This window comes from Argiope bruennichi, chromosome 7 (assembly GCF_947563725.1).
Source record: "Argiope bruennichi chromosome 7, qqArgBrue1.1, whole genome shotgun sequence".
In the NCBI taxonomy this organism is placed as follows: Eukaryota; Metazoa; Arthropoda; class Arachnida; order Araneae; family Araneidae; genus Argiope; species Argiope bruennichi.
This window is the reverse complement of record NC_079157.1, coordinates 56,363,338-56,383,917: the sequence shown is the minus strand read 5'-3', so window position 1 is coordinate 56,383,917 and position 20,580 is coordinate 56,363,338. Positions and strand designations below refer to the sequence as shown.

The window sequence follows — 20,580 nt, the reverse complement described above, 5'->3', positions numbered from 1 at the left end:
AAAAAATATTGTCATAAAATAAAAATATTTTTAAAAATTAGAAAGGAAAATTTAACAAAAAATTGGTATCGCAACTAACTTTATTCTTTGAATTTTAAAAGCGGTGTAAATATGATTTATGTGCAAATATTATTCTGCGAAGTTCTTATAAAAATTCCAATTAATTTTTAATTAAAATTTTGAAAAAAAAAATCTTTTCTTAATAAATATTTGCGGCGCAAGTAGTAACTACATGCCAACTTTGGTATCTAGAGGCTCGATGGTCTGAAAAGTTATTATTATTATTTGTAGCACAAGGATTATATTTAGCCAAACTTAGCCTAATACAATGTGTCGAAATTGGAATATCTGGCACATACAAGTTGATTGTGTTTTTTTTTCTCGGTAGGTATAAAGCATTTACACATTGTAATTAATCTTACGCTTTCGTAAATTTATTTTAGAAAGCCATTTTTTTGAAAAACTGGAGGAAAAAAACTTATGGGGCGAAAATTTAGAATAATCAAAAATCGAATTAAAATTTGATTTAATACGACAAACACAAAAGATTACTTCATAAATCCCAATGACTCGAATAGCAAATACTTAAAAACAAATGGAAATTTTATAAATTTATAAATTTGATAATTTTATAATTTTTCAAGTATAAACTTATAACATCATGTCATTATACAGACAGAATGAAGTCGATTCATTTGTTTTCACAATCACGTGACAAACATCATGGCGCATGCTATCTAACTGCACATAATTTGCTAAAAAAAATCTCAGTTACAAAAAAAAGAGAATAAAATTATAACCTAACACTATAACACTAAGATAATTAAACACACTGTTACATTTGTAATTCATTAAATATTAAGAAATCCCTGCACCAAGCATGAAATGAAGATCGGCACATTCAAAGAAATTCAGCAATAATTTGAAAAGAAACGAAACATTACGATCACTATATCAAATGAATTCAGAATAATTTTCGTTAGAAATCACTCAAACGTAATAAAATGTTACGCTAAACAAAAAGCTAAATATCTGTTTAATGACACACATCGCTTACTATTTGCCTGTGATAAGAATATGGAAATACCGGAAATAAAGAACATTCGATGTGACCCATATGTGCCGGAAATGAAGTCGGTTACTAATTTTGTAGACAAAGAATGACATTGATAAATCAAAACGGACTGAAAATGACCGCCGTATAAGAAGCCATGAATGAAAACAAAGCATAATTAACTCAAAGCTAAGACTAAATATGATAATTGTTATTTTCAAATTTAATACTAGGTAAAAAAAAAAAGTTCTTATTTTCGTGGTTTAATTTACGAAAATAAGAAAAAATCATTCGATAATTGAAAAACTGCCATTAGTTTAAAAAAAAAGATAAAAATTTCGAATGGAATTAATAACTAAAAAAAAAAAACTTTGAGAAATTAAATATTACATCAAAAAGAAATCTCGTTTGTTAGCAGAAAAAGTCGACTTCGTAATCTAACAAAAAAAATATATAAATTAATTTTAAACTCGATTTACAACCACAAAATGAAGAAGATACAAAAAGAACGAAGGCTCAAATTCCAAGGTTCAACTGTTTACAAAATACCCAATCGTCCTCAGTAACTTTTCGCCTCAAGATAGGGCGAGCTGGAAAATCCCTCCCTGTATTTCCATGGTTTCGCAGAAAATGTTCCAACCTTTGCCCTCATCATCCAACAGGTAGAGAAAATCAAATAAAAAAAATTTCGGATAATTCATTCGTTGATGTTTTATCAAGGGTACCGAATGCTATCTTAATCATCATGTTTACGAATGTGAAGTCAGCCATTTATTGCGTTCGACTGGAGACGCTATGTCTCGTCTTTATCAGTCGAGTAACGGAAACAGATCCACTACGCAGCCAAATGCTCAATCTCAATTTTTCTTTTTTCACACAACAATCAGTGACGTCAACTGGCAGAACCAGCAAACGATTCTTGTTTGCGAATTTATTACGCAAAGAGATATAGTTTATCTCTCAACTTGAAAAAAAAAAAAAAAAAAAAAAAAAAAATAGGCATGGTTATTGCCTCTACCATTACAATGGTGTTCGAGAAGAACTATTTATTCGTCAGAATGTTCTTTTTTTAAATTTAATTTGATTCGACTCGAGAATGACGAAGCAGGAAAACCAAGACGAATGGAATGAAAAGAAAAAAAATAAATGTGACACATTCTCGAACACGTACACTGTTAGTGAGCAAAAATGCAATGTTCACGTTCCACCAGAAGCTGGGGATACAGAAAAGAACTTTTCGGAGATTGCGCCATGCACAGAATAGAATTCATTATCTAATGGTCAACGCAGGTAAACGGACTTGCATATCAAAACAGCAAGCGTGTAATTAAATTTAGTAGTGGCAACAGCAGCACGTCAGCTTCTAGATCAGATCTGCAGTTTCCTTTTTAGACATGATTTACTCTTCAACTTTATAAAAAATTGCATTTAACAATGCCACATCTACATTCACATTTCTTTTGTCAAGATACTTTCTACAGGTGCTCTTACGCACGTTTATCTTTTGTTTTCGCGAAAGGCAAGCTACCTGGAGGATTGCGAAATATTACATAAAGGTAATAGAAAACTCAAACTAGTGTACAATATACTAGTACTTTATAAGAATGTTTTGTTGTGTTATTATACGCGTACCTTGAGGGTATCTTAGTTTTTTTTACATCAATGTATATCAAAAATTATACACGTAGCTTTATATTGACTTAATTTATGATTTCTGTACTTCAGAATGTGAATCCTTTAGCATATAACAACATGTTTTCACTCGCACATCGTATTAGAGAATTTGAGATTTAAATTAAAGCAGTTTAATAGAAATTATTTTAATCGTTTTAAGTTTCTTGTGTTCCTTTTATGTTTTTATATGGATTGAAACAGTAATTGTTCCAAATAGTGTAAATAGAACAGAAGATTAAATAAATTCATGAATCAATGGATAAGTTTCATACCATTGTCAGATATCTCCATCCACGAAATCCGCATATGTTTTGTTCTTTAATATTTTCCATTTAATGCAATTTTTGAAGGAAAAAAAATGTTCAGATTATATATAGGTATTTTTTGAAAAAGATATTAAAAAATTTACTTTCATGTCAAACATTGAATAGCTGATTAAGCTTAATTTATATTTTGTTTAAACGGATTATAATACTAGTCTATCTATATGTTTTACTAACATATTTTTGGTATGCTTTCCTGCGCAACAAAATAGAAAGGTTTTGATTTGTACCTAGTTCAAGTACATATTTCATAATGGTTTTGATAAAAAAAAATCATTAGAATTAAAACAAACCAAAATAATAGAACTACCACAGTTAAAACAAACAAGTAATTAAGATGCGTAGCTTCAATTCGTTGATTTGTTGTTGGTATAAAAAATGAATTTTTCCCCCCAGCTAATTTAAAAGATAAATGAATGAGAAATAGCATAGTTTGTGAATATAGCTTTAAGAGAGAGACAGAAATCTTCGAAAATTTAAAAACTGAAAATAGTTACTTGAATATAGATTATTTTTACGATGACTTCAAAACTAACAAAAACAAAACATGCCCCAAAATTTTAAATAGATGTAATGGACTAAACATATATAAATCTGTTATTATTATGATAGTATTTGTATACATGAAATTAACTCTTTTTTACTATCTGCGATTCTCGGATATTAACTCTTAAGTCCCAATGCTTTTCATAACAAAACCTACCTTTTCTGCTCATCTTCAGAACAAAATGTTTCTTCTTCTAAGAAAAAAAAGAGAAGAAACAGCAATATGCATTTATCTTAACAAGCAAGAACCCCATACTTATACAGCTAAAGTAGTAAGTAACATGTGTTTGATACTTCAAGTAAAAAGACATAACCTTCCAGAAACTTCTACGATACTGTATTATAGCCTTCGCTTATATCCATTTTTACTATTTATACATATTCAACGGGCATCAGACCTCGTAAATCCTAACAAAACCCGACGCTTCCTATAACAAAACCCATTTTTGTTGGACAAAATGTCTCTTCTTCCCAAACAAGAAAGAAAAGAAACAGCAACCATCTCTCCTCCTAACAAGCAAGAACGGCATGGTTAAGCCCCTTACCTATACGAAAACTAAAAGTAGTATCCTGCGTTACGATGCCAAAACCGCGGAGATGAAAGGGCAAGAGTGAAGTGAGCTGAAGAGAGAAATATTATTGATCAGGAGGAAAGGAAGAAACCCTACCAGTGTTTACCAACACTACCCTTACTCCGCGAGAGGGGAACTGGTCGATATTCTTATTAAGCGGGCATTTCTCTGAGCTTGCGTGTTTTTCTTTAATTCCCTTGTTTAACATGGGAAGGAATTCGGAGAGCTCTCTTATTTTTTGTTGTTGCTGCTGTTCTTGTTGCTACTGCTGCAGCTCAAAAGCATACCTAATGAAAAAGAGTTTCTCTCGGAACGATAAGCTGATTAAATTTTCTTAGTTGGATTTCTCGGAACTGATTGCGAGGTTTCAGGAATAGAAATGGGGGGAATTCCTTGAAATGCAACTAGTGGACATAATTCGTTCTTTGAAAATCATCAATCTACATTAACCTATATTGAGTGATTTTTTTTTTTTCAACAAAAGTAGTGTAAATCAATACTAATGAGTTATAAGAATCTAAGAAAATGTTTTAAGTTTCATTTTTCGAATTGAAATTAATTTTGAAATTTTTTTATTTAGAGAATTTTTCTTCTTTAATCCTTTAAAGGGACATTTTTTTCTAGTAATATTATGTTAAAATATTTTTAGGCTTGAAATTAGAATAAGAAAAGGGATTCATTTAGCTTATTATTAGAGAAATTTAATTTGATTAATTAATTAATTTGGTTAATTAATAATTAAGTAACAAATCAAGACACATCATTTTGTCTGAGATAAAGAACTGAAGCATCTAAGTTTCTGACTTACTAAAAAAATTGGCAGAACTTATACCAATCTACATAATTTCATACAAAGATTGATAAATTTGGTGGGAAGCATACTTCCCACGGCCCTAGAAAGGGTTAAATCGAATGTAGTAAATACTTTATAAATAAATTAGTAAAGCATTCAAAATCATTTTTTTTGGGGAAAAAAAGCAATTATGGTGTGATGAAAAGCAATTACACTTTAGATGAAAAAATTTGAATCTTTACTGTAGTAACAACAGAGGTAAATAAATACCTTAATCCTTTGACTCCTTAATTTTTAAAAATCACTATTTAGTTGCGATGTTTGCAAATAAGTTTAAATATTTTTTAACCAAAATATACTGACACTATATGTTACATGATAATAATATGATATAATCTGTAATCGTAAAATTAAAAAAATCTGTAATCGTAAAAATAAACATTCTGAACTGCGAAAAACGCGTACATTTTTATCTATACCAATTTTATGACCCGGCATTTTTTTTTTAACTTCTCGAATTCTATTTAAAACAAAAATAGTTACTTCTACAATAATAAAATATTGCATTTAGAATAAACAATATAAAACTTTATTAATCTAATGAAATATTTTATTGCAGACAAAATCTGAACGAAAACAGCGATGTTGGGGGGGGAAAATCAATACAATTTTAAACAAGTCTATTCGGTTAAAATTGTATAAGATACAGAATAAAAAGTTGATGGTAATTTCTGAACTGAGTAATTTAACGAATTTAAATTTCTTGCAGCGAAAATTCGAAAATAACAATCCGAAAGGGGGAAAAAAAATTAACACGGAGTGAAAATTTTTTTAAAAAAACTATTTAAGACATGTAGGTCTGAAATCCATTAATACCCATATGGAGTTAAAAGATAATTACCAATATATTCTTTCTGGTAATATAAAAAAGCGCCATAATTAAATGCCAACTGATGTTATGGAAATAAAAAAAAATAATAATTAAAGAATATATTGGTAATTCTTTAATTGAATAATTAAAGAATAAAACTTTTACTGCTAGATTAAATAATTAAAGAATAACTGCAGAATTTAATTATTAAAATTTAACAAAATAATTAAAGAATAAAACTTTTACTGCTAGATAATGTTGTCTAAATGATCTAATAATAGTTTAAAATTCAAAAACTTCAATTTTGTTGCATTATGGTGTGCCATTTAGAGATGAATTTCGCAATTCTGAGCAATGATCAGATAAGAAGAACTGCCTCTCAACCAGTGTCCCACTTTCCAAACTTTCACATCGTACCACATAATGCTTCATCTAGTTAAATAAACATCCTATTCTAAGGCTACTCTGGTATAGATCTTGTGAACTGAAACCATGGTCATATGACGAGGATAAAACCTGAGCCGGCACACCTTCCTCCAAACTTCCAAGCCATCGGAACATATGACCAACGACTGATTTGATGGCGGAAACGCTCTTCACACCCTAAAACCGAGACTCCATACCATCAGGCTATCAATAGCTCTAAATGAACAGCCATTTTATCCGATAAGCCAATTGGACAGTACTCCAAAGGCTTCCACTTTATTACGCTAATCTTAACTTTGAGCAAAAGATGCGTTTAATTATAATTTTAAATCTGTTAAAAGTAAACATGTGATTAGGACTAGTCATCTATTGATTTTGCTATATTTCATAAACATGCATTCAGTTCTCAAACACTTATATCGAGATAATTAAATTTTAAACAGAAAATTTAAAAAGAGGCAGAAAATTTGAAACTATGCATGTAACAGAAGTGACCTACATTGCCAATGATAAAGCAGGTATATTAAAAATATATTATAAATTATTTATCAGGCATTTTTTTTTTTGTTGTTGTTGTTGGCCTATAGGTGCACACATTTTAAATTACGGTTCTGAAGGGACAACAAATTAATCCAGTACAGGGCTCTCAAACCTGCTCAGAACCCTGCAAAATATCTCCAATAAAATATATTTCAGTTTTTGGGTAGAATTTCAATTAAATAGTGATTGAAAAGTTTGTAAGTTTTATTAATCAATGATTAACGATGAACTAATGCAAAACAAATAATTGTTACAATTTTTTAAACCTGTGTTTATTAAATAAGGTCATTGTGTTCGGTCTTAAACTTTATCAGCCAAAACCCAAGAGTGGGTCGGTCCACTAACAGCATGTAAAAATTCCCTACCGGGAAAGCACCTTCTAAAATTAACATCCATTTCTTAAGATGAGGCGAGTTCTTAGACGGTATAATTTCCGCCATTTTCTTACGATTAATGCATTATGATACTTTCGTAGTGCATTAGCGGATGCAAGAATGGGAACCTTTCTCTGAAAAACTCTTCAAATATCCATTAATAGATACCAAGGAAAAGGAAGGGTGGGTTTTTGTGCGTAAAATAATCGATCGCCTTCTTGCTTTTGATACGCCGTTCTCACTGATTTATTAATCTACGAAAGAAAAGTAAAATATTTTAGTAAAAATGCATTAATTACGCAATATATTTTGAACTTTAGTTTATTTTTAATGGAATAAACATTAACAAAGAAATATTCAAAATAAAAATACACATAAGACTCTAAGTGAAATCTCTCTCTCTCTCTCTTTTTACAGTTATTATATTTTAAAATATATTTTTTTCTAAAAAGAAAATATTTAAGTAACATTAAACGGAAGAAGGTAAAAAAATTTTTTTTAATTATTTTGCAGCTTAAAGTATTATATAATGCGTCTGAAAATAAAAAATAAGTATTTTAATAAATTAAAGATAAAAGTCACATAGTATAAATAATAAAAGAAAAATCGTTTGCTACTGATATTCTTCGCTTTTTTTTTTATTGTAAACACAATTGTGTGGAAAATTAAACATTAAACATTAGAATTTCTATAGGGAAAAAAAAAAAAAAAAAAAAAAAACATCTTTCTATTTATACAAACGATTTCAAAGCACAGCGACTTTAAGCAAATCTATCTTCAATTATGTACATTACATTAATTTTAAAGCAATTGTGTAGGCTTAAAAGTGGAGAAAATTTTTCTCCACGAGCCATAACACACTAACAAAGAAAGAAAGAGCCAAAATAGTAATAATAATAATAATAAATAAATAAATAAAAGAAGAAAAATCAAATGTTGGAAGGAATAGTGGCGTTTCTCACTGGCTTAAATATTAAAACTACTCACTCATATTTTTAATTAATCATCAATATTTCTAATAAATTATTAATCATTTTTCAATACTTCCCTGGCTTTTATTTTTATTGAAAAAAATTCAAATAGCTCATTACCATATTAATTATATATGTAATTAAAAAATTACTCACGAATTTCACTCTTTCTGAGTCATGTATTTACTGTCATAGAATATGGGACATGTGTAACGGGATAACATGAAAACGTAATAGCTTGAATTTTATATCAAAATATTTAGCTCCTTGAAGAATTTGAATCAACAATCATTAGAGAGATTAATTATATAGAGAGATTAATTGAATCGAATATATTGATCGAAATTCCGATTCGAATGTAAGGAGAACAGATGCAGAATGTCCAATTGGCTGTGTTCTGTAAACTCACTTATGGTTAATGTACAAACAATTAACGCTTCCCCCCCCCTTTCTGAAATGAACATGGATTCTACAGCTTTAATTTTTTTTAATTGTTTTTTATGTTTTAGTTTTTTTTTCTCAAAATTATTAGTGTTAAGCACAGCTAATTATAAAAAAATCTTGAATGTTAATCCTATAGTCAATTCTATGTACAGAAACTAACAGAAAATGACAGAGAATATATTACAGAGATATTTTACCATAATTCGAAAACCATTCCTTGTAAAGTTATAGAAATTTAATGAAATAAAAAAATGCATAAAAGTTTCTACCAAAATCATCGGAACAAAATCTCGTTACAAATATCTTCTTCATGGTCTCTCCCCCTTCTAATACCGTCAAGTCTAAAGGTCAAAATTCAAGACATCTTAGCGTATTAAATATAATTTTTTAAAACCGATGCTCAATTCACTTTTCGTGGGTTTCTTTGCACAGCCTACACTGCAAACAGAAACTATTTGCTGTCACTTCAACGAACCATAGTAACTGATGTACTTTCTATTCAACGGTTCTGTTGGATGGGGAGGGGAGGCAAGTCCAAGAAGGTCATTTTCAGATTTTACGAGGGGATGACCACTTGCTTTACCTGTCTCGTTCTTTAAAAAAAAATTGGTTTCGTCCATGGCCCCAAGCAGTTTCGTTTCCATTCTCCTGGAGACCTGTTGTCAAACGCTGACATGGAATGCCTGGACAACGAACGATATGGGAAGATGTGAACATACGAGAAGACGTAAAACTTAACCAGAATAACCATAGGAGAATCAATAGTTACTTTTCGAGACACCTCTCGGAGTTTGATTCAAAAACAGAACCAGTAAGAAAATAATACGAATCTATTTAATTAACATTTGATTACAGATTCTAGATTATTAGGAATGTATTATTTGGAATTTTTTTCCAAACATAAGAATTAATCTACGAGATGCTCACGTCATATGACGAATTCGACGACACTAATCTATCAAAATCTAATAGCTCGATGTCTTGTTCTTAAGAATTTGGATTTATTTTTGCTAAATAGATCTTAAAGTGCAGTTTGGTTTTATAAGATTGAACCAATTCTAATCAGATGCATAGTAGGCTATTTATAATGTTACGATTCATTTGCAAAAAAAGCAGTATTAGATTTTTTGTAATGTTTCCAGAAAATAAATATATCTCAAAACCAGTGTTCTGATCTTGTAGTATTAAAAAATAGTAATAAATACGACAAGCGATTTGGGCTCTTTAACAGAAAATTAGCAGATGCGGAATAATTGAAGATAATATACTAATATTCATTAGAATATTAGTATTCTAATGAATTCATTAGATAATTTAGAATTATCCAAGGACAATTGATGTATATTGTTCCAAAACGTAAAAGTAAACGGAAAAGACCCATAATTGATTTTTTTTTTCTTTTACTGATATCAGCTCTTTATTTTGGATAAGTTACGATTCGCTTATAAACCGACTGTAGAAAATTTAAGTAAAGCAGACTATTAGTAACTCAAATCAAGAAAAAAAATTAATAAATATTTTCGATTACAGGGCGTTTTTTTATAGATATTATCCATTTTATTAGCCATTCCTATCATTTTTGGGTGATTTCACGTTGCATAGTTCACGTAACAAGTAGTGTAAAAGAAAACTTTAAAAAAAATTTACATTACGCTCATTTAACTCGTATTTGTTCTTTTTATAAGCTCGTATTTACTTTTTGAAATGATTGTATTTAAATTCAAAAAGTGCATAATATTTATACAAACTGCTTAGTTAAACAGCGACTGCTTAGTTAAACAAACTGCTTATCTTACAGCGATTTTAGTGAAATCAAAAGCTACTGGCATGAAAAATTTTCATATTTAAAAAATGATTAATAATTTTTTGGATTCTATTTATTGAAGCTTTATTACTTACAAACAATTTTCCGAAACTATTTCTATAATTTGCAAACGAGGTGGCTAAGAATGAAAGAATTACAGATTCCTAGAAAAAAGGATATCCACAGGAATCTTGTCTCGAATCTGCAACTTTCAAAATCACTATGGGTCCTTTATTATCCCACTGACACTAGAATATTACCAGATATATAGATCCCATTAAAAGGTTTTATTTTCGTTACAACATTTTTTTCATATGTTACAAATTATTTTTTATACGCACAATTAATGAATTTTAATGGTTATTCATTTTACCAGAAGCTAAGCATAGAAAATTTACTAAGCATAGAAATACTTATTTAAATGTGGTTATTTAAAAAATATTCTGATAATTTGATTGTGCAAAGAAAGGAAATATTTGTTTCAGATATATCCTGTGCAAATCTATTAATTTCAAGATGCAAATTTAGTCCACTTGTTTCAGCACTGATCACTTATGTATGCATGATGTTTCCACATGTTTCAGTTATTTTCAGCACTGATGCACTCATGTATGCTGACAAATATATCTTCATTTGAGTAAATATGGGGTTTACGACATCTAAAATCTAGGTCAACTGATTAAAAAAAAAAGAGGGGATTACAATTATGTCAAAATATGAAATTGTAATATAAAATATGTAAATAAATAAAAATAAAAATAATAAAAAAGTATATAAATTTTAATTGTAAATATATATAATTGCAATATGAATTATAACTTCTTTTTAAATGTATCAATACAGGTTGTTGACTGATTTATCTATCATTTTTCTTTGAGGCAGCAAATGAAAAAAAAATAGAGAAACATTATTTGCAAATAAAATAAAAAATTCCGAACTATCACAAAGGATAAAAATAAAACAAATTTAAAAAAAGAAAGTAAAAATACTCCAATTCCCGCGAGCTCCGCTACCGAGGGGGAAGTCCTACCTGCAGAAATAATCACTGCAGGGGAAACACGAGTCAAGGTCAATGTGGGGGGAGCAGGTGGATGAGGTATGTGGGGGAAGGTACCCTAAGTAGAATCATGTTGCTTACAGTCCTCTCGGGAGTTTCGATATCAGGGACTGTTGTTTTCCAACTGAGGGTCACATGATACTAAACAAATTATAAATATTGTTGTCATACGACTGTTTTATATCTTTTCAAGGTCAGTTTGATGTACAACTGCTATTCTCATTGAAATTGTATATCATTTCAAAAGTTAAGCGTTCGCGGTTTAAAAATATTTATTACATAAAGATGACATCAGTTATAGCATATATTTTCTATAAGTCATTAACTCCTACAATTTACTAATGCGAATTCTTAATGTTTCGCATATTTTCGGTGATGACTAAGGCATACCGCAAGAAATGAACAAAATGACCGAATTCACAGATGAAAGCTTAACTGTACGAAATTAAAGTATTCCGAGTTTTTTCATTAATTTGTATATTTTGATTAAGATTTAATCTAATATTAAAAAGATTTAATCTAATAATTCGCAAAAATAATTAATATAATTAGTTGAAATCATAACAAAAAATAAGAATGATTTTTTTTCGATATAATCTATTTTTAGAATATTTGCAATTTTTAAATTTAATTAATATCCAGTCACTTTTTTCTGTTCCAAATAAGTAATTAAAAAAACCATGCAAGAATTACAGCAAATCTTTTTTTTTAATGGAGTTGAATATTAAAAGAAAAGCTTCTATTAAAATAAACAAACAAAATTTACCATTAAATGGAAATCAAATTTCAGTTGCAAATATTGTAGAAAGTACAGAATAAAAATTAAGATGATGCCACATTTTCGCAAGAAAAGATTAGCAAAATAATAATAATTAATTAATTAATAAAAAAAGCATACAACGAATTTCCAAAAAAATAAAAATAATCCTGAGTTCGTATTTAAATCGTTTGTCAAAATTATTTTCAAAAGCGGAAAGAATATTGAAAAAAAGAAAAGGAAAAAAAGGATGAGAATTTGCCTAAGCAATTCTTAAATTGGGTTTACATTTATGAATTGATCTCAGTTCTCTATCGATCTCTTTACTGAAACGTACACATGCGCCAGATTTTCTGAACATTTCCAAAACATTCACGAGGGGAGACAAAATTATCGCTTCACAATCGAGTTATCGGAAGACTGTTATTGCACTACGATGTAAATAAGTTCATTCAAACTGGATATCTGCCATTGCAGATTATGAATTTATAACGTCAACATTCCAGGCTCGAGGAAACGGGGACCGTTCACTCATTACTTATTAACAAAACATAAGGACGTTGCACAGTATGATTGCAAGTTACTGGAAAATCATTCAAAACATATGAATTCTATTTTTATGAGTTAATGCTAATCAAAAATTAACTATATGATTTTTAAAAACAAATATATATATCAGATTATAAATGTAATATCAGTGTTAAGTCCAACATATGCGATCCAATCTTTCAAATAAAAGAAATGTTCATGCACTTAGTTTCTTATTTTTATTTTCCGACATCACAAATTTTACGAAATTTAATAAATATATGCGGTTTTAGAAAATTCGATACTTATAAAAATTATCGCGTATGCGATTAAAAAAATGCATGGCAATATAAATATTATTATACCAAATTTTGAACATGCATTACAGACTGCAATTCAATTAAGCAAATTTATAAATAAATACACAAATAAAAACTGGATTTATTACAATTTTTTCAAGAATACTATTCTTGCGAATCCATTTCTATTAAATAAGAATAACTGTATTATTGAATTTTGTAACTAAATGTATACTTAACAATTAATAACATATACAGAATAACTTTTTTTTATATTCTTACTAAAAATATGGAATGAACTACCAATCCATTATGTTTAAATCTATTGATTAACAAATATATCAATATCTTGTGTTTATTATTATTTATATTGCAAAAAGATATACAATTTCATATTGTGAATAAGATCGAACAAAAATTTTATTCGATGTTCAGAATAATTTAAAAAAAAATAATAATAGCCCATAAATTAAACTGAAATTAAATAAGATTCAAACTAGTTAGTGTTTATAAAATAAAAATATTTTAATACAATATTAAACAACAATTTTAAAAAGTTTAAATATATATATATTTAAAAACCATTTCATTTTTTTCTCCATTTCAGAAATGAATTGATAATATGACATATCTATTTATAAAAATTCTCACACACATATTTCCTTAAAAATTAATTACAGTTCTTTTTCACTGAAAGTGAATTAACTGTCCAACGGTCCTTCCGGGATGGAAAGAAAAAAAAGTCGTCCCCCTTGAAAAATCACAATAAACAGAAGCGAGCGCAACGCTTTCGGCCGCGAAGTATGCAACGGGTACTCACCACTCTCTTTACTGTGGCCTTGTTTCCTACGTGGCATAGTCACCGATGCTGCCTGGTGAATTCCGACAGACTCTCCCAGCTTCAACCCAGTTCGCAACAGGGAAAAGCCCTCGGCTGGCGGGGGAGAGGGTCAAACATTTGGACCTCACGAAAACGACCACATTCACGTAAACAATGGAGACTTTCGGCTAAACGGTGGCGATGAGTTCACTCGAAGATAGCTCTCAAATAAACATCTAAATTACAAACAACTTCAAAAAAATACAGCCCATCCTTCCTCCTTACTGCTGGGTACCCCGTCTACGACGTACAACCTTGAGCGCTGACGTCATGGAACACCCGCCAAATCCCGAACGAGGTTGAAGGATATCCCTCGCCGCCATGTTGTCAGGTGATAAAGCGAGGGTTGCCACAATTGGCAATTATAAGCCTCCTTGGCGCCAAATGTCCAAAGGGTGATTTTTTTTTTCTTTTTTGCTGTGAAAGTGATGAGATAGGAGCAAAATTATTTCGTATTGTAGGGAAAGTTATTTTCGCCTGTTTGTTTCTCATTTCCGTGAGCAAGTCTTGTTCTTGGCTCGATTCTGCTAAATTTAGAATTTTAAAAAAATACCTCGGTGTCTGTGAGAATAAAAAAAAATAATTTTGTAAAAAAATTGAGTATCAACGTTGTTTACGATAATTATACAAAAACAAGTCTCTAAAAAAATAGGGAGCAAAATTCTCTATATGTTGCTCTGCTTGTTTTTTGCTTTCGGCGCCATTTCTTCAAATTTAACATCTTTATTTAAGGAACCTCTCCGCTTGCCTATGCAAACGGGTCCAGAAGTTTAAATTTCAAATGTTGGTTTATGTTCTATTTATCAAAAAAGTTATTTATTTATTTATTTGTATCAGTTCTATTCTATATAACAAATAAAATTCTTTATAAATGTAAATGTTGGAATTGTCTTTTGAAAATGGCAAACAGATACATTAAAAGCTGTTTTTTCTTTTTATTTCTCATGTACGAAGCGTACATACACAGCTAAATATACATTTTTTTTTAATTTGTAATAAGAATTTTGATGAATTTACACATTTTTTTTAGTCAAAAGATGTCCAGCGCAAATGATTGAACGATTCAGATAAATAAAGTGAATTTTATGAGGATTCCAACAACTAATAATTTCATTTTTATAGAAACAGAATTTGTATAGAAATATAAATTTTGTAGAATGGAAAGTAGAAACGTAGGTAATTTCAATTTTTTTTTTTTTTGTAAGAATAGAATTTAATAGAAATTTCATTTTTATAGATATAGAATTTTATAGAAATTTCCTTTTTATATAAACAAAATTTTGTAAAATTTTCATTTTTACAGAAGTAAAATAATTTCATTTTATAGAAACTTGGTTTTATTTTGAAAATTCAGTATAAAAAACAACAAAGCTAGAAGTGAAATTAATATTTTTTTTATCTGACGTTCCGCAATTTGCTCTCATCTTTTCTACTTTGGTGGATATCTTGTTCACAGGGACTACTTTCAATTCTGTTTTTTATATAGGAATATTGATATTAGTTGCTCTCATCTTTTCTACTTTGGTGGATATCTTGTTCGCAGGGACTACTTTCAATTCTGTTTTTTATATAGGAATATTGATAGGAGTTGCTCTCATCTTTTCTACTTTGGTGGATATCTTGTTCGCAGGGACTACTTTCAATTCTGTTTTTTATATAGGAATATTGATATTAGTTGCTCTCATCTTTTCTACTTTGGTGGATATCTTGTTCGCAGGGACTACTTTCAATTCTGTTTTTTATATAGGAATATTGATAGGAGTTGCTCTCATCTTTTCTACTTTGGTGGATATCTTGTTCGCAGGGACTACTTTCAATTCTGTTTTTTATATAGGAATATTGATAGGAGTTGCTCTCATCTTTTCTACTTTGGTGGATATCTTGTTCGCAGGGACTACTTTCAATTCTGTTTTTTATATAGGAATATTGATATTAGTTGCTTTCATCTTTTCTACTTTGGAGGATATCTTGTTCGCAGGGACTACTTTCAATTCTGTTTTTTATATAGGAATATTGATAGGAGTTGCTCTCATCTTTTCTACTTTGGTGGGGTGAGTAAAAGTGAGTTTGTCATCCTTGCCATGGACATACATACAAGAAAAATCAGATTATACGTATTTCTAAGACACTGACAGAAAACGACATATAAACGAAATTTTAACAAGAAATATTGATTTCAAATTGAACGCTACTAATGCAAATTCATTTAAAAATTAGAAAGTGTTTTTAGGATTAGCATTTTACTATATAGCATTAAAAACAATAAATAAATTTTAAAATTAAATATTTACTATAAAAGTAAGAGAAAAAAACAAATTTTTCTTACCTGATTGCAAATTTCTTATTTTACTAGAAGATGTGACCGTCTAGATGGACTGCTATCTTATTAGCAATATTTTAAATCTCACTTTGTGAAAGTTGTAGCAGAAAAACCTCATGAGCGCTGGTGGAGTATTTGAGAAATAAAGAAATAAATAAGTCGAATTATAATTTGTAGTCATTTAAGATACAAATATATAGTAACACTAAAAGGAAGCAATAAAAGCTCGGAATTCTATAAAACAGCGTGAAACTAATAGTTTTCTATTTACAGACAAAAAATGCATTGCCAGATGTATAACAGAAATAACCTGCAATTGTCCCATGAAATGAAGATAAAATGAAACAGCAAAATAAAAATTGTAAACCTCACCTCATTGATCTTTGTTATAATCCAATATAAAGAAAATATAAATAAAGTTATATTCCCATAATTAACTTTCATTCATTTTTAACTTTATCCGCACTCATAAAATACTGAGTTACTATATGCTAAAACAGAAGTTGGAATTTCTCATCGGCTGGCTATATTTTTAATCTCCGTGCAGCGTTACAGATGACGCTGGACAATTATATATATTAATGTGATTGATGTGCATGCAGATAAGCGTTTAGTTTTAATATAATCTAATTGCCATTTGAATGCTTATAAATATACTCTCATCCATTGAATTAAGTTCGTCAAATGTTTTTAGCTTTAATGTTTAATAAACGTTTGTTTAATGCTTTCATTAGTATATTGACAAAAGAAGGGGGGGGGGAAGCAAATTCGAAGTTTCGCAATAGAATACATGACCTCTTTAAATGAAGATAGAATTATTTCTTCACATTCTTTTTCATCGTCGCTTAAATTAGTCCGAAATCATTTGCCTTCTGTTAATTCATTGTGAATGATTGAAAGTAACGATATTGGTTTTCGCATTTCATGTCTCCTCTGAAAGTTATCTCAAGGTGAAGATGATGCATAGCCGATAAAATATGTCGCATAAACAAAGTCTTTTTTTATCGTGACAATGGTTATGGATGAATCGGAATTGTGATGAAAAGATGTATAAATGGAAAAAATGCATATATGGTGCCTTAATGTATAAAAAGAATTTTGTCGGATTCAGAGAGTCTAAATATGGAGACTCATCAAAATCTCGAAATCGTGTTTTGACGAATGCAATGCTTTTTTTATCCATACTTCATATATGAAAATAGCCATTAATAGCAGTGTGGTGAAAGCTTATAAGCCAGTTAACAGCTACGCTACCCGAGCAATTGCTTTTGTATCGTGGTCATGTTATTGGGCTGCGAATCACAAGGTCCCAGGTTCTATCCTCACTCATATGAATCCGTCTCAGCAGCAATAATCTCTTCGAAATTTTCTTGCATTTTCTCAAATAAAGGTATGCCCCTACCGAGACCTCCGAGAACGAAAAGAGCAATTAAAGTTTTACAAGAGAAAGCACTCTTCAAATTGAGAATCATGGATAAAAGCGCAAACGCCATGAATATTCAAATTTTTATTTTCTGAGTTTCGCACATGAAAGTTTTTTGTTTTGTAGGATATTAAAGAAAACTGGGAGGCATATTTGCATTATTAAATGCATGCCATTGGCGAACAATGGTTGCGAAAGCACCTATCAATGCGTGATCTTTGACGCTAGGCTGCGGTTAATACACAAGTACCAGAAAACCAACTATGTATTTTTGACGTGTGTTTTTTTTTTTTTTTTCTCCGGGCGATTGAAATTTTATGCAAACCGAAAACTGCAATCACAAAATCACATATACATTCATTTTATTTAAGTCATTTCGTTGCCAACGTCCTTGCTTAGGGGTAGCGCATCTTCTCCGTGATCTGGGCGTCCCGGGTTCGAATCCCGGTTCGGGCGTGGGTGCTCTTCATCTGTGTTCTATCTGTGAGGTGTGTGAATTCCCCCCCCCCCCCTGTAATAAGGGGTTGTGCAGGCGAATGTGTGAGTTTCATGTTCATATGAGCTAGAAGTCAGACTTCTGTCCTCGGGTGCTCAGGGGTCTTTACCCTCAGAAGCCACTGCACCCCCTTTCCGTGGTAACGCGGATACGACATTATCACCAAGTCATTACGTTTCTGGGTTATCACATTTTCATTTGTACAAAAGTACTGACAGACAGATTGTCAACTCCTAGAAGGCTTTGGTTCAAAATTCGATGTAAATCTACATTTAGGTGTGCTAAATCTGTGCCCCAAATTTCATGCACGGAACTCTTTTCATGTGGTAGTTATCGTTTTACTTTGCTTTCGGACAGCCAGATAGAAAGGGAGGGGGGAATTCTCTGAATGGATTTTGTTCAAAATTTGTCAGAAGTCTGTAAATTTGGTGTGAAGACTATATAACAAATTTCATCCATCTTACTCAAAGCATTTTTTTTCAGTTATTGTATTCACAGACAGAGAGATAGACACAATTCCAATAATACGATTTTCGGACTTAATGAGGTCTGAAATGTAAAGATTCTTCAAAAACTCGAATGAAAATTTTCTGTCCATTGTAATATTATCTCTTTACATACTTCATATACGAGAAAGTGGAAATAGACCATGCGTGACGAAAAAGACCAAATATCTTCTTCAAAAATAATTTGAAAAAAAGAAAAAAGAAGTGAAAAAAAAAAGAAAAGGAAAGAACTAACAGATTTTTCCATCGAAAATATCTCGTTTTAAAAAGATATTTAACTGATTTAATCACTAAATAATATAAAGATCAACCATTTTGAATATATTGAAATATTTTAACAAGGTAATATTTATAGATCATACACTATACTGTATAACTCAATATGCATGGTTCAAAAATCATTCAAAATATTGTTATGGAAATTCCGGGATTCTTTCCGATTTGTTGGTCAATGAAATAAACAGTCTTTTAATAACAGACGACGGCGTTTATTGAACACGAAGACAATAATACAGACTACGAATATACAGCCGAGATGAACGCAGGCAATACACAGCAATAAACGGTAGCCCACAAGTCGTAATCGGTAGTAATAACAACCACAGTACACAAAGCGGCCAGACAGAATTCAGCAGGAGGAGGGAATCTACGTAGCTTCACCCTACGGTCTCTCCAGACGCCTGCAATTCTCCGCTGTCTCCTCGCTTTAGATGTATCTAACTGCCAACTCACTACTACACGACTGGTTACTCCACACACGATACGATGCTGCTTTCACAATAAACACCAGAACTCGGCACAAGCTCAGTCCAGCAATCGCTTGAGCTCCACACGACGCTTGCTCTTTGCTGGACTGATCCAACTATTCGCCATTGCCTTTTTCCACAATCACGACTGACTTTGGCTTCAGACTACCGGCCTTTTATGGTTCCTAGGAGGCTGGCAGAGAATGTTCTGGAACAATGAGGCATATCTCGGTTCCTATTGGCTCAATCGCTATAATTCTGAAAGTTTCAAGTACTATCCATTTTGTCGTCAAAGTCACTAAATTCGTCGCCAAGTCACCACGTGCTTACCATGTTTGTCGCCAATCTCTGAGATCACTGACTCGGCACCCGATCAGCACCCAACAGAGCTAGCTGCTCGTAAAACGGTCTTTCCAGTGATTGAATAACCATGCTGAGAAGCAACATTACAGATTTATAACAATATTTTATAGGTCAAATCGTTGGACCTAGAATGATCAAATTTGTTACATAAATATTTCTTGGGGTAATAGAGGATCACTAAATTTTTGCTAGTTTTTTAATTAATCTTTAGTCAAAATTTTAACGTGCTCCCCCTTCCTCAAAAACTTGGGGATTTATTACTACTCAAAATCCATTTTTAATCCGGTTTAAAAATCAAAAATAAATTTTGCAATAATATCAATTTTATTAATATACTATTTCCCTCCTAATTTCAATAAAATTTAAAGATATGTTTTACTACAATATTTTTCATCGCTTTAATTACTACGTTTATCCGCACTTGAGTTGCGACGATGCAAAATATATGTTTCGTTTGCATGTTATCGCTTCTATATAAGCCTAAGGCATTAAATTTTACGATGCTTCGAACTGAACACTCGAATCTACTTAAAATTATTTTAACTATAAATATCTTAAATATTATAACTAATTCTCTTAAAATAATTCTGAAAAAATTAAAATCTTTAGACTGACTTTGGATAAAATATTTAGCTTAGAATTTACCCCCCCCCCCGATTTATTAAGATATTCTTTTCAATGTTATACGGTCAACACATTGATAACAAAGGGCCGTTACTAACGGATGCACTTTTTTTTTTATAACATTAAGAAAAGAGGAATTTTTTAAAAACAAAATAACGATTTATTTATAAGAATAAATTGCTATTGCCG

The 20,580-nt window shown here is 30.5% G+C and overlaps 1 protein-coding gene across 1 annotated transcript in view; it reads right to left on the bottom strand.

The window, feature by feature from the left end:
• The window catches only part of LOC129975987 (uncharacterized), an 86,855-nt gene extending 72,589 nt beyond the window's left edge, over positions 1–14,266 (bottom strand). The window contains exon 1 of the mRNA XM_056089306.1: positions 13,854–14,266. Within this exon, the coding sequence (XP_055945281.1) occupies positions 13,854–13,890 (37 nt within the window). The 5' untranslated portion in view covers positions 13,891–14,266. The remainder of the gene's footprint in view (positions 1–13,853) is intronic.
• Between the last annotated feature and the right edge of the window lie 6,314 nt (positions 14,267–20,580).